The 12,730-nt window shown below is 34.7% G+C and overlaps 1 protein-coding gene across 2 annotated transcripts; it reads left to right on the top strand.

Moving 5' to 3' along the window:
* The first annotated feature begins 723 nt into the window (after nucleotides 1–723).
* On the top strand, nucleotides 724–11,977 carry LOC112697390 (elongation factor G-2, mitochondrial). Of its 2 annotated transcripts, XM_025750538.3 has the most exons (20): nucleotides 724–1,306; nucleotides 2,008–2,229; nucleotides 2,774–2,895; nucleotides 2,983–3,133; nucleotides 3,632–3,703; nucleotides 4,540–4,635; nucleotides 5,650–5,738; nucleotides 6,383–6,449; nucleotides 6,857–6,895; nucleotides 7,224–7,284; nucleotides 7,764–7,873; nucleotides 7,956–8,030; nucleotides 8,114–8,182; nucleotides 8,285–8,406; nucleotides 10,110–10,235; nucleotides 10,522–10,642; nucleotides 10,756–10,856; nucleotides 10,952–11,012; nucleotides 11,294–11,347; nucleotides 11,444–11,977. In XM_025750538.3, exons 1-20 carry the CDS (start codon nucleotides 884–886, stop codon nucleotides 11,543–11,545), a joined length of 2,283 nt encoding a protein of 760 aa, XP_025606323.1. In that variant the 5' UTR covers nucleotides 724–883; the 3' UTR covers nucleotides 11,546–11,977. The 2 variants fall into 2 exon arrangements, with proteins under 2 accessions (XP_025606323.1, XP_025606324.1); XM_025750539.3 differs by lacking the exon at nucleotides 3,632–3,703 and having other exon boundaries at nucleotides 760–1,306.
* Nucleotides 11,978–12,730: the final 753 nt, after the last annotated feature.

The following is a 12,730-nucleotide window of genomic DNA, read 5'->3' as shown; positions in this document are numbered from 1 at the left end:
TCAACCCACAAAAAAACACCATTTCTTACCCACAATCTGCACAGCCAAGAAAATTGAATCAGCAAAATTTATATCCATAAATATAGCAATCAACAACAATAGTACTTACATTGTAGTTTGGGCAACTCAGGAATGGTCTCTCTGGATTTGAATCCGTCCCTGACCACCGCAGCACTGGTCTTGACCCGCAGGCACACCATTCTGGCAAACGAGCTTCTCTGTTTCTGTTCATTCTCCTCATGATGCTTCCAAATGATCGTGGGTTATTCGAGCTCCCAGCTGCATTGCTCGTGCTTGCCATAACCGTCGGGTTTCAAAGATGGAGAAGACAAGAACACAGAACCGAAGAGAAGAGAACAGAGTGAGCAATGTAGCCTTCAAATTTGGGAATTAGGGTTTTAACTTCAATTGAGGGACCAAATTGATTAGAGAGAGTTTACTCTGCCACATCAGCTAGCCATTGTAATGCCCACGTGTCACGAAGGCTGCCAGCTCTGCTTTCTGGTTGCGCCAGGTGGCCATAAATTGCCAGAAGGACAAGTTTGAGTTTCGAAGTGCAAGTTCGGGGATGAATTTGGGGAACTTTTAAGTTTAGGGACTACTATGAGACTCGAGTGCAACTTCAGGGACTACGTTGAGGCTTAACTTCTTTAATTGTAATAAAAAAATTTTTTAGAGACCAAAATGCTCAATACAAAATTTCTTGAAGACTTATTTGAGGATATACTCTATTTTATTTATTAAAAAAATTCCTAAGAATATTTGCCTATATGCCTAATAATTTTCCTATTTCGATCACAGGGTTTAGGCACCAGTGGCTGTAAGCCCCCCACAAAACCACAAACCAAACGAAAAACCCTGCGCCACCTCTTCCACCATCATCATGGCACGGATTGCCAGGTCCTCTGCGCCGCGCCTGCTCTACACCTTCTTCTCCTCCTCCGTGCCCCCGGCATCCCCATCGCCATCTCCGTCTCCGGCGTCGTCCCTCCTTGCCGGCGCATTCCACCTGCGGCACTTCTCGTCGGGCAACGCTGCTCGAGCGAGGGCGGCGGCGGCGGACAAGGAGCCATGGTGGAAGGAGTCCATGGAGCGGTTACGCAACATCGGGATCTCTGCTCACATCGACTCCGGCAAGACAACTTTGACGGAGCGAGTGCTTTTCTACACTGGTCGTATCCACGAGATCCACGAGGTTCGGGGCAGAGACGGCGTCGGCGCCAAGATGGATTCCATGGACTTGGAGAGGGAGAAAGGTATCACCATCCAGTCTGCTGCTACTTACTGCTCTTGGAAAGACTATAAGGTAATATCCCTTTCTCTGCTATTGATAAACTGTTCCCCTTCTCCAAATGGTTTTGTTGTTTTGCTATTCCTCAAATGATAAAACAATATAAAAGTAGTTATTTACTTCAATTTTAGTCTATTTTTTCAAAAAGTAATTATTTTTTTACGTTTTCTGTTAAGAAAATGTGTATTGAAGTACCTGTCAATCTACTAGTGACTATGATGAATCAGTCAGTTCCATTTCAGTGTTGAATTTATGATTTGAGTTGAGATTCATTTTGATGAATTTTTATGTGGTTATGAGTTGACTGAGCTCAGACTGAATTTAAGTATTAAATCAATTTTGAAGAGCTAATGAGCTTTTAATGTATAGTGATATTTGAGTGCTGCTGTTACTGCAAACATACTAATTATTGTTATGGATTAGTTATTAGTTATGATGGAGAATGGAGAAAAGGTTGAAAAGGTTTCTATGTGTAATCATTCTTAAGTGGAATTGAGAAAATAAAAAAGTTAGTCTGCTAAGCAAAAGCAAATTGTTTCGATGACAGTCAGAAATGTTGAAACATTGGAATATTGGAATAAGAATTCTATATTATACTTGCAGTACTGATGACTTCCTTCTTCCATCTCTTTGACTTGCTAATTATTTATGCTTTCTAATTTTTGGGTAAAAGTATAATTGTATTTGTATTTCTTTTGGGAAATTTGTCATTGCAGATTAACATAATTGACACACCTGGTCACGTTGATTTCACCATTGAAGTTGAGAGGGCTTTGCGTGTCCTTGATGGTGCTATTCTTGTACTTTGTAGTGTTGGTGGTGTGCAAAGTCAGTCCATCACAGTAGATCGACAAATGAGAAGATACGAGGTTCCAAGACTTGCATTTATTAACAAGCTTGATCGGATGGGAGCAGATCCATGGAAAGTTTTAAATCAGGTTCGTTGGAGATTAATGAAGACAGTATAGATGATATGTTTTATAGTTTTATTGCCATTCATACGGTTTTATGGAAGAGAATTTCGCAGATTCGGTTCCTCAATCCCTTGGTTGCTGATCTTTGAGAAATTAAGGAATTTGAAAAAGTTGAACCTCTTCTAAAGCTGATTTTTCATGATAAAATCTTCTGTAACCTGTTTATTTAAAATCTTCTATGACTTCGCCTTAATAGCATCACATTAATTAAGATTTTGCAGCAATACATAAGCTATCAAATTTTAGTTTTGTAGTTTAGTAAGTATTATTTGTTATTACCTTTGTGCATTCTGGAAATCCTTTTAGTTTCCTTTTGATTCATTATATCATCATCATCATACTTTCTATTTTATTGTATTTATATTGATAAAAGAAGAATATCATTAAGACGGATAGAAGGAAGATGATAAGAGATTATATATACAATAGCAAAAGATAGCCAAAAGTGCTTACATCATCATTATAGTTGCATAATTTTTTTCTCATTTGAGGACTATTACTTTTACAGGCACGATCTAAGCTTCGGCATCATAGTGCTGCAATGCAAGTTCCGATAGGCTTGGAGGATGATTTTGAAGGACTTGTTGATCTTGTGCAGTTAAAAGCATACTATTTTCGGGGTTCTAATGGGTTTGTTTCAAAATTATTGCTGTTTATTACTAAAATTAATTCTCCTTATGGCTTATTTTTAGCATGCTCTATTGTTGCTTATTTCAGTGAAAAAGTTGTCACTGAAGAGGTGCCTACAGATATGGAAGCCTTGGTAGCAGAAAAAAGGCATGAGCTCATAGAAGCTGTGTCAGAAGTTGATGATCAACTTGCTGAAGCTTTTCTTGGTGATGAGCCCATATCACCTGCTGACCTTCAGGTCTGTGGGTTTTCTTTTTTCATTTTTCGGTTTTTTTCCCCTTTCCCTCATCCCTATTGAAGTTTGGTATTAACTGAAACTGAGTAGAGAGAGAAGATATTTTCTGAATCTGTTGTATTTATCCTAATCTAGCTGGTAGAGTCAGTTTCTTAAGTTTGATCTACCTCTGACAATTATTTTGTTGAGATGTTTTATTGTTGATTACATAGAAGTCTTGAGCATTCTAGATGTGTATCAGAAATAGTAAAGGCATAGGTGTGTCAATGGGAAGTGGTCTAGTTATTTTATGATTATCAGTGAAAAAAATTGCTTATATAGTAATATGTGTGGTTTCTGCTAATAAAAGTTGTAAGCATGGTTCTTCGTTGATGCTTAGTTCTTGCATTTTTCACTCACTTTGGCCTATGGTTTTTCACCGATAGATTATCATGAAGTCGATGTACTACATTCTCCTTTAGCTTGAGTTTTAATATTGTGATGTCATTTTTCTTTGAGCAGGAAGCAATTCGTAGGGCCACCATAGCACGGAAGTTTGTACCTGTGTTCATGGGTAGTGCTTTTAAAAATAAGGTAACCATTGAATTACCTTTAGTTCTTATGTGTATTCTATGCTATATAGTGATTGCTTTCTGTATTCCTCCTCTTTACATTATTAATATGTTGTATCCTTATTTTCCATATGTATACAATGCACCTAATTTGGATATTTTTTTTTTCCTTTTCTTTTTTTGAGAACTTAAACCCTCTTGGCATAATTTCCTCGACATTCTGTAATACACAACTACTATAATGGTTGATATGCATATCATATGGGATCATAAATGGCATGCATCATGTTAGCAGGTATTTAATATTTGTCAGGATGGCTCAAAATATTAGGAGTGTAAAATATTCAAATATTGCAAGAGGTAGCTTAAGTTGCCCAACCTACTAGATCCTTTACGTTGATTGGATCATAGATGTCTGGGATTTTTTATCCCATCATATGCCCAAATGAAATCAAATACAGGTCAATTTATGACCATACACAATAAATATAAAGGAATAAAATATTTTGTCCTGATAAATTTTTATTAGAATGCTGCTGTGTTTATAACTATCTATTATTGACTACTTATCTCCTATTTGTGTTCTATCTCCTATCTTGCTTGTGATATGCTGGATTGCTCTGTTAATGTGGCGTGTAATGTTTTGTAATTTGTATGATTTATTAAGTTACCTTTTGATTGGATTTGTGTAATTGATGAATCTTTTTATCATCAATTCGTCTAGGGTTGGTATCCTTGCTCTCAAGTTCAAACTCCCAAACCCCCAAGAGGTTCTCTTGTACATGCATATGCTTGCAGGCATCCCTATTTTTACCTTCTGCCTCTTATGCTTTTCATTGTCTTCTGTTACTGATACAGGGAGTACAGCCACTTCTGGATGGTGTACTTAATTATTTGCCATGTCCAATTGAAGTTAGTAGTTATGCCCTTGACCAAACAAAGAATGAGGAAAAGGTACCTGATTTATAAGATGTTTATCTTTGTTTTGCTTTGATATTATGATCTGTTTGTCATAAATTGTCAATTGGCCTCTGAATTTGCAGGCTATTTTTTTAATGATGATTTATAAGTTTCTTTATATATATAGATTAGATATATATTTGGGTGGGAGTGAAAGAAGAATATTTGGTTTGAAGAATCATACAAGAAGATATATGGAAAATAGAGTAAAACATAAAAACAGGGAAAAAATATCAATTAAGAACTTGGTTAATTACCCGAATAATTAAATTTTCATGGATTTTTTAAAATGTAATTACTAGTTAAACATAATCTTTAAAAAAGTTAAAAATTCTCATGTGGACATTTTCTTGCATCTATATTAGCATTTGTAAGACTCCAGGCAGAAAAAGTAAATACAAAATGAAAAATAACACAACTTAGATTTAATCGGGATGATAACTATTGCATAAGTTTTCAAAATGTAAATCACAACTAAGTCAAAGGAAGGTTAAATTATTTTGATAGAAAAAGAAATTTTATTAGGAGAGAGAAGAATGTACACAAGAGGATGGAATATCCTCACATGGATACAAAATGGTATCACCCAACAAACAGGAGCATGTACTAAAGCATGCCAATCCCTTTGAATGTTAGCTAGAGGAAGTGAGGAACACCCTTAGACATACCATGTACTAAGCACCAAAGCGAGGCCGAAAAGGTAATCATATCTAAATTAAATCAGTAGTCGAAAAGGAGCTGTTAAAAGGCATGAACTTCCTTTACAAGTTTCAACCGAATGCACCAAAACACTGGAAAGTTACCAGTTGTATTTGCTTCTTGGTATGATCCAAAACTCTGAATGTGGTAATTAGAAACTGATGCAAATCCATCGGGAAAAACCCAAGGATTTTAAATGATACCAAAAGGCCTCAAGAGTTCTTGCTGTGGCAATGAGAGGCCTGCAAATGATTTTGCATTTGTGCTTTTGTTTCTTTTTTATTGAATAATTTATCTATGCACTTTCAGGTTGAGTTGACTGGCAGTCCTGATGGGCCACTTGTAGCGTTGGCATTTAAGTTGGAGGAAGGGCGGTTTGGCCAGTTGACATACTTAAGGTAATATAACTTCAAACTCTTTTTCAACATATATATGGCAGTATCAAGTAAGAGAAGTCGGCTGTTATGAGATGAGAGCAATTCTTGGCTGCATAATCGTACATGAATGGTCGAAGTACTTTAGAGCTCACATGATTACAGAAAGAAGTCACATCTCATATGACTATGTAACAACTGGTACCAATTGTAGGTAGAAAAGAGATCAAACAGTACAGAAACTGAAGGAAATGGTAAAATCCAATGTGGCTTTACCCTTCCCCAGGTCATGTGTTCTTTACTGAGAAAGGAAAAAACAATGTGTGACAAATGACAGGCTTTTGAGAGACCTGGCCCTCTCCTAGTCTGATTCTAATTCCAACAATCTGAATGCCCTCCTCAGCATTTTGTCACCTCCCAATATACTCCCCAACTCTCTTTTTCTAACAAAATCATTTCACTACCCCTCCCCTCCTCCCCCTCCTGAGCATTTTGTTCTCCCACAACCGAGATTTACTCATTTCACTCTCACCATTAACCATTTTATCACTTTCCCTCTGTGTGTTTGTCTGCATATATTTTGTTTTGAATGTGTTAACTTTGTAAATAACACAAAATTATTGGATTGTTTTCTCATTTTTCCTACCCCCCGACTTTGGGTGTTGAAGAATTTACGAGGGTGTGATCCGCAAGGGCGAGTTTATTATTAATGTAAACACCGGCAAGAAGATCAAGGTAAACTCTAAGGTTTTTGTGATTGCGTTATTCATGTGCATATGTGCAATTGAATCCTGGAATTTTTTTTTTGGCTAATGCTATGCTATAAATCATAGCTTTAACTCAAGATTTTCCAAACACAACTTTGCAGTAATGTTTTGTTGAAATCTTCAGCTTTTTATTATTTCCTTTAGATTTCATCTTGGGAAGAGTAATAAATTGCATGGCATAAGATTATAGCAATTATTCAATTTTAATCTACCCTGGGTTCATGAATTTCTTTAAAACTATGCACCAAAATTTTGTTGCTGTGCTACCAGTGATGTAATCTTTTCACTAGTTAGATCATTAGGTCTGTGCTTTCATGTATTGCATTTCAAAATTATAATGAATTTTTGGCTAAATGTTTTTCTTAATGGATGCAGGTTCCTCGCTTAGTTAGGATGCATTCTGATGAGATGGAGGTTAGGTTTTAAATTTACAGTATTACCGGCGGATTTTCATGTTATTGGTATTCTTTTCTCATTATTTTTTTATGGTAAAGAGGAACTCATATCCCCTTGTCCTACCCAGTTTGTTTAGTTTTCTCTCCATATTAAAAAATCAAGAAAAAACAAAAAAGAAAAGAAAAGAAAAAGAAACTTTAGTTGGGTAGGTTATAGGCTATTATTTTTGCTATAGAGTAACTTGGTAGGGGTACCTTTCCCTGCTTGATTTGTTACGAAGACTGTTTAATATATTTCAATACTTAAATATATTTAATATTCAATAAGGATTTTATCCAAATTGCAGGACATTCAAGAGGCTCATGCAGGGCAAATAGTTGCTGTATTTGGTGTTGATTGTGCATCAGGTTCGTCTTTTGTCCTTGTCCTAACCTATTGATGTCTTTATTTATTCAAGATTTAATTAAGGGTCTTGTTAACAAGTGTTAAGGCACTTGCTAAGAATACTATAAGAACAAGTAAATGTTAAATTTTTTAATTTTTCTGTGCACTTAATGCAAACCAAAACTTTTCTATTTTCTCTCTTAACCAATGCCCATATGAAACTCTTAAGTTAAATCTTTTAAATTAATTTGTAAGGCTCTAATTGTATAGTTTGATCAAATTTTTAAGGCTTAATTACGTCAGTCCTTCTCAACAGCTGTTAAACATTCTGAATTTCTGATAATTGAGTCTTTTGTTGTTAGCAGTCTCTGCCTATTGATGTAGAGAATGAATTGCACTCTATTTTGAACTTAATCTTGTAGTAATATGTTGCCTAAGCTAGTTTTATATTGGCCTTTATACATGTTACTTATCTAACTTTTTTCCATCCATTGGTTATTAGGAGATACGTTTACTGATGGATCAGTTAAATACACAATGACTTCCATGAATGTTCCTGAACCTGTAATGTCATTAGCTGTACAGCCAGTTTCAAAAGATTCTGGAGGGCAAGTAAGTAGTTTCTTTATGTAACACACTGACCACCCTGTCCCAGCTTATCAAGTATTTGATTTTCTTGGTATATCACTTGTAGTTTTCAAAAGCTTTGAATCGCTTCCAGAAAGAGGATCCTACATTCCGTGTTGGTTTAGACCCAGAGAGTGGGCAGGTAATGTTCTATTCTATTTATCTAGATCATAAAAGTGGCAAATTTGTTGTACTTGCAATGACATAGTTTACCTTTGTTGTTAGACTATCATTTCTGGCATGGGAGAACTACATTTAGATATTTATGTTGAACGTATTCGGAGAGAGTATAAGGTACCTATTCCTTTCCCATGCATTAATGTTGTTAATCCTTGCTGATACTGGTTTTATATTTCCTGCTTCTGGAGTTTCATTATTATGTTCCTACTTGTTAAGGTTGATGCAACTGTTGGAAAGCCCCGTGTAAACTTCAGAGAAACTGTTACACAACGTGCTGATTTTGATTATTTACACAAGAAGCAATCTGGAGGGCAAGGTCAATATGGACGGGTAATCGGGTATGTATCGGTAATTTTTATATTAGTTACCATACATAAGAATTTTTTTTATTAAAATCAGATTAGACATGTGGATTGCCTGAGAGTGGCACTTTGCACTATGATCGTCATATGCACTAATTATTATTATTATTATTTGTTTCCCACTAATTTACATCTCACATTTACAATATCAATAATCAAGATTTGGATTTGTTTCTCATGAAAGTGTTAGATATTATGTCGCTGACCAACAATTTAAGTTCATGGGAAAGATGGTTCATATCATGGTATATTACTGTACCAGAACCTATTCTATGGTTGTTTTTGGGTCACCCCAAAATGTCTAGTCAACCAAATAGTAAGTCTTTGTCCAGTCTTGAGCATGAGAATGTATATTATAGTTCCACATGTCCTAAGGATAAGGTGTAGTAGAAGCCTTTACAAGTCTAGGGCGACCCTTTCCCTTGAGCTATTTTTTGAAGTTTAGTTAGAGTGACTGAGTTTCAATAATGGTATAAGAGCTTCTATGACTAGATAGAGGGTTAAATCCTTCTTGTCTCTCAATTATTCTTAGTAAAAGCTGCACCCCAAGATAGGATGGACCTGTGCATTGTCCATTCTTCAAACTCGAAAAGAATAAGTGACATTCGTGTGAAGGGGGCTGTTTGATATTAAACCATTCTTTTGTGTTTTACCTTTATCCAATTACAATAAATACAACTTTAGGAGAGATACTTAATGACAAACTGTTAGCATCAAAGATATAACTCCAAAAAATGTTTAATTGCAATTACAATTTTCATACCCTATGGTTGGAGCATAGAAATCATGTGAATCAACCTTGCAAGAAATATAATGACTGTGACTCACTCTTGATTAACTCTCTCAAACAACAGCATGTTTAAATATGCATAGACCTTGCATGCAAGCCAAGATTAGGGAGTAGGCACTGTTTGAAGAACTGTTTGATCATTACGAGATTCTTTAATTATTTTTCCCCAAGTTTTAACTTACTGAATATTACAAGATAAATATGCTGTTGTAGTGTGTAATTATATATTTTTTGTATTAGGCTATTTTTTGTATTAGGCTCAATAAGTACTTTCTAAAAGATTAAAAAAAAGTAACTTGTGTTAATCTTACAGCAAATTGTTTATTCATAAATTACTTTTTGAGAAGTTCCTTTTAATATAAGCGCTTGACAAAAGAGGCATTTTTGTCCATGTTAGTTTTTAAACAAATGTATCTCATTTTATATTCTTTTCTGTGTAGTTAGAAATAAAATTAAGTTGATGCATTATTAAAAAATTTTAAAGTTAGTCAAGAAAGTTTTGTTAAATAAAAGGTTTGTGAATTAATAAATGAAGAAAGTATACATCGTGATTTTCAAACAATGTCATCCAAACTAAATGCATGTCTCTTAGGAACAGAAAATTGCTGGTATTCAAGGGCAATCAAATTTTAGATAGGGATTTTCATTTACTTCCAGACTTCTTCTTGTGTATAAATATCCTTTTTCTTTTCTCAATAAAAGTGTAATAATCCTGAGATTTAAAACAAATTGGTTAAAGCCTTCTTCTCTTTGCTGTGGTTCTGGGCTAATGGCTTCCATATGAAGTATCTTACTTTATGATAGCAGCTGATTGTGAATTTGTGATGATCCAACTTATCCCTAATCACCTTTTGTTTCTTGATGCTTAGTGAATTCACTGTGTTTGCAGGTATATTGAACCACTTCCGGCAGGATCACCAACTAAATTCGAATTTGAAAACCTCCTTGTTGGGCAAGCTATTCCATCAGGTTTTATCCCTGCAATTGAAAAAGGTTTTAAGGAAGCCGCCAACTCGTGAGTGAAATTTTCATCATTGCTTATTTCTGATTTCTACTTTAAGTCTAATTGTCGTTTAACATATATTATCTTATTCCCCATGAATGTACTAAAGACCACCGATAAATGTAATGATGGAATAAGTGAGCATTCAAAAGTAATTTATGGGGACTAAGAATGTAATATTGAGGAAGCCAAAGTTCATTCATTGGCATATTTACGAAATATCAATTTTATTATGCGATTCAGCCATGATAGTATTACAATACTCATTTTATGGTAACGTAATGTTGCTTTCATACAGGGGGGCTTTAATTGGACATCCTGTCGAAAATCTTAGAGTTGTCTTGACAGATGGTGCTGCTCATGCTGTTGATTCTAGTGAACTTGCATTTAAGTTGGCTTCTATCTATGCTTTCAGACAGGTTCTATACAATTCTGACATCCATATTTTATAACATTGCACATATCATCCTGATAATATTGTCCATGGTTTTGTTTTCATAGTAATGACCATATTCTTTGATATTTGTATCAGTGCTATACAGCTTCCAGGCCAGTTATATTAGAACCTGTTATGCTTGTTGAGCTGAAAGTACCAACAGAATTCCAAGGAGCCGTTGCTGGTGACATTAACAAGTGGGGTTCTTATTTTATTCTATCCTTGTTTCTCTTTCAAATGGATATTTCGATAAATTTTAACAATTACTGATATTTTTTTACCTCGTTAACAGGAGAAAAGGTGTTATTGTTGGCAATGATCAGGAAGGAGATGACTCTATCATCACTGCCCATGTAAGTGATTAACAAATCCTTGCTAATATTTTTATTGGAAGGTGTTCAAGTATTTTTGTTAGTGTTAATGGGAAGGTTAGCATGCTTATGTCTTTTGGGCATCTAAAATCTGTGCATACTTAACAAAACTAGAATGCTTTTGATGCTTGTTCTGTAAACTTGAGAGCATGCTCTAGGGTTTAACCTTAATGGCTTAACTGGGAGTATCTAATGCAGTTTGTCAATTTCAATTCTTATTCCTTTTGTCCTTGCTAAATTATTTGCTGCATGAACTATTTCAGGTCCCTCTTAACAATATGTTTGGGTATTCTACAGCTCTTCGTTCAATGACCCAGGTGAATATCACGGTTTACATGAATCAAGAACATGGCTTATACAATATTACTCAAATGTTGGTTTTTGATTTTCTTTTGATTCTTCAATAACTGCAGGGGAAAGGTGAGTTCACAATGGAATACAAGGAACATTCACCTGTATCTCATGAGGTACAGACGCAATTAATAAACTCCTACAAGGGCAAGGCAGCTGAATGATCAGGTTTCATCAAAGAACATGGTCCTAAAACCTGGGACAATCATTTTTCATGAAAGGAAGAAATTGAATTGTATCAATTATATAAGGTATAGGTTTGATTCTTTTTTTTTTTTTTTTGAGAGAAAAGGGGGGGGGGGGGGTTGAGAGTTTCAGAAAAATGAAAAGCTAATAAAAGTTCTTGTAGCTGTGAGAACATTTTGTAATTTGTACGGATAAGTTAATGGTTCAGCACATGTTAATCGCCATAGGTAATTAACTTATTTTAGGTAGGTAGTAACTAGTAACATTGTCAACTAGCTCAGATAGGACCTGAGCTTTTTCTATATTTTGTATTTGCTCTATTTGTTTTGGTATACCGGTAAGATACAACATCGCCAAAAATATTTACGGTGCACGGAATGTAGCAATAAATTCCTATTTATTGTTCATAAGGCGATTGAAAGTTTGTATTTGGCAGCGTCAGCTTCCTTTCACAGCAGACAACCAAATTAGATTTCAAAAGATCAACGCAGAAAAACTGTTTTACAAAATTTTCAAATGTCCCTTCGATTTTTCTTTTCTTATGACTACTAGGGTTTGATGGAATTTATCAAACATATTTTTGGATATGATGAACGTATTTAGTCCTTTTGGAAGCATTTTTTTCATCTTGGAGACACTGACGAGGAGGACCAAGAATGATATTTTTTTTCTTGACTGGTAATGAAAAGATAAATTCTCAAAAGAAATGAATAGCTGTAGAGCGAATTGTAAAAGAGAAATGATAATTGTATATTGTGTACAACAAAATGTATATAAAAAATGTGCATACAAAAATAGTATATATAACATCTTACAGACACCTTTTTTTTGTTTGGACGGGTTCTTACAGACACCTTCTAGAAGGTAGCAATGCAAGTCTCGACAAAGATTGATATAGTATGATTTCTTTTGTTTTTTTTTCTTCAGTCCAAGTTCTTTCTGTTCTATTTTTTTTTCCATCCTGCCTTTCCTTTCAAAAGTCAACAAGAGGACAATCAAAGAAAATAATGATCTATTCAACTCACAAACTTTTATTATTTTGGTTGTTTATGCTAATTAATTTTATTAGTCTAACGAAAGAAGAAAGTTAAAAAATGACCTATGTTAAACTTAAAAGGTTATATATCTTTTAGTTTGATCGCAAAGTTTGTAATTGTCATTTG

This window comes from Arachis hypogaea, chromosome 6 (genome assembly GCF_003086295.3).
Source record: "Arachis hypogaea cultivar Tifrunner chromosome 6, arahy.Tifrunner.gnm2.J5K5, whole genome shotgun sequence".
In the NCBI taxonomy this organism is placed as follows: Eukaryota; Viridiplantae; Streptophyta; class Magnoliopsida; order Fabales; family Fabaceae; genus Arachis; species Arachis hypogaea.
Note: the sequence above shows the minus strand (reverse complement) of the source record. Positions and strands in the feature narration are given on the sequence as shown.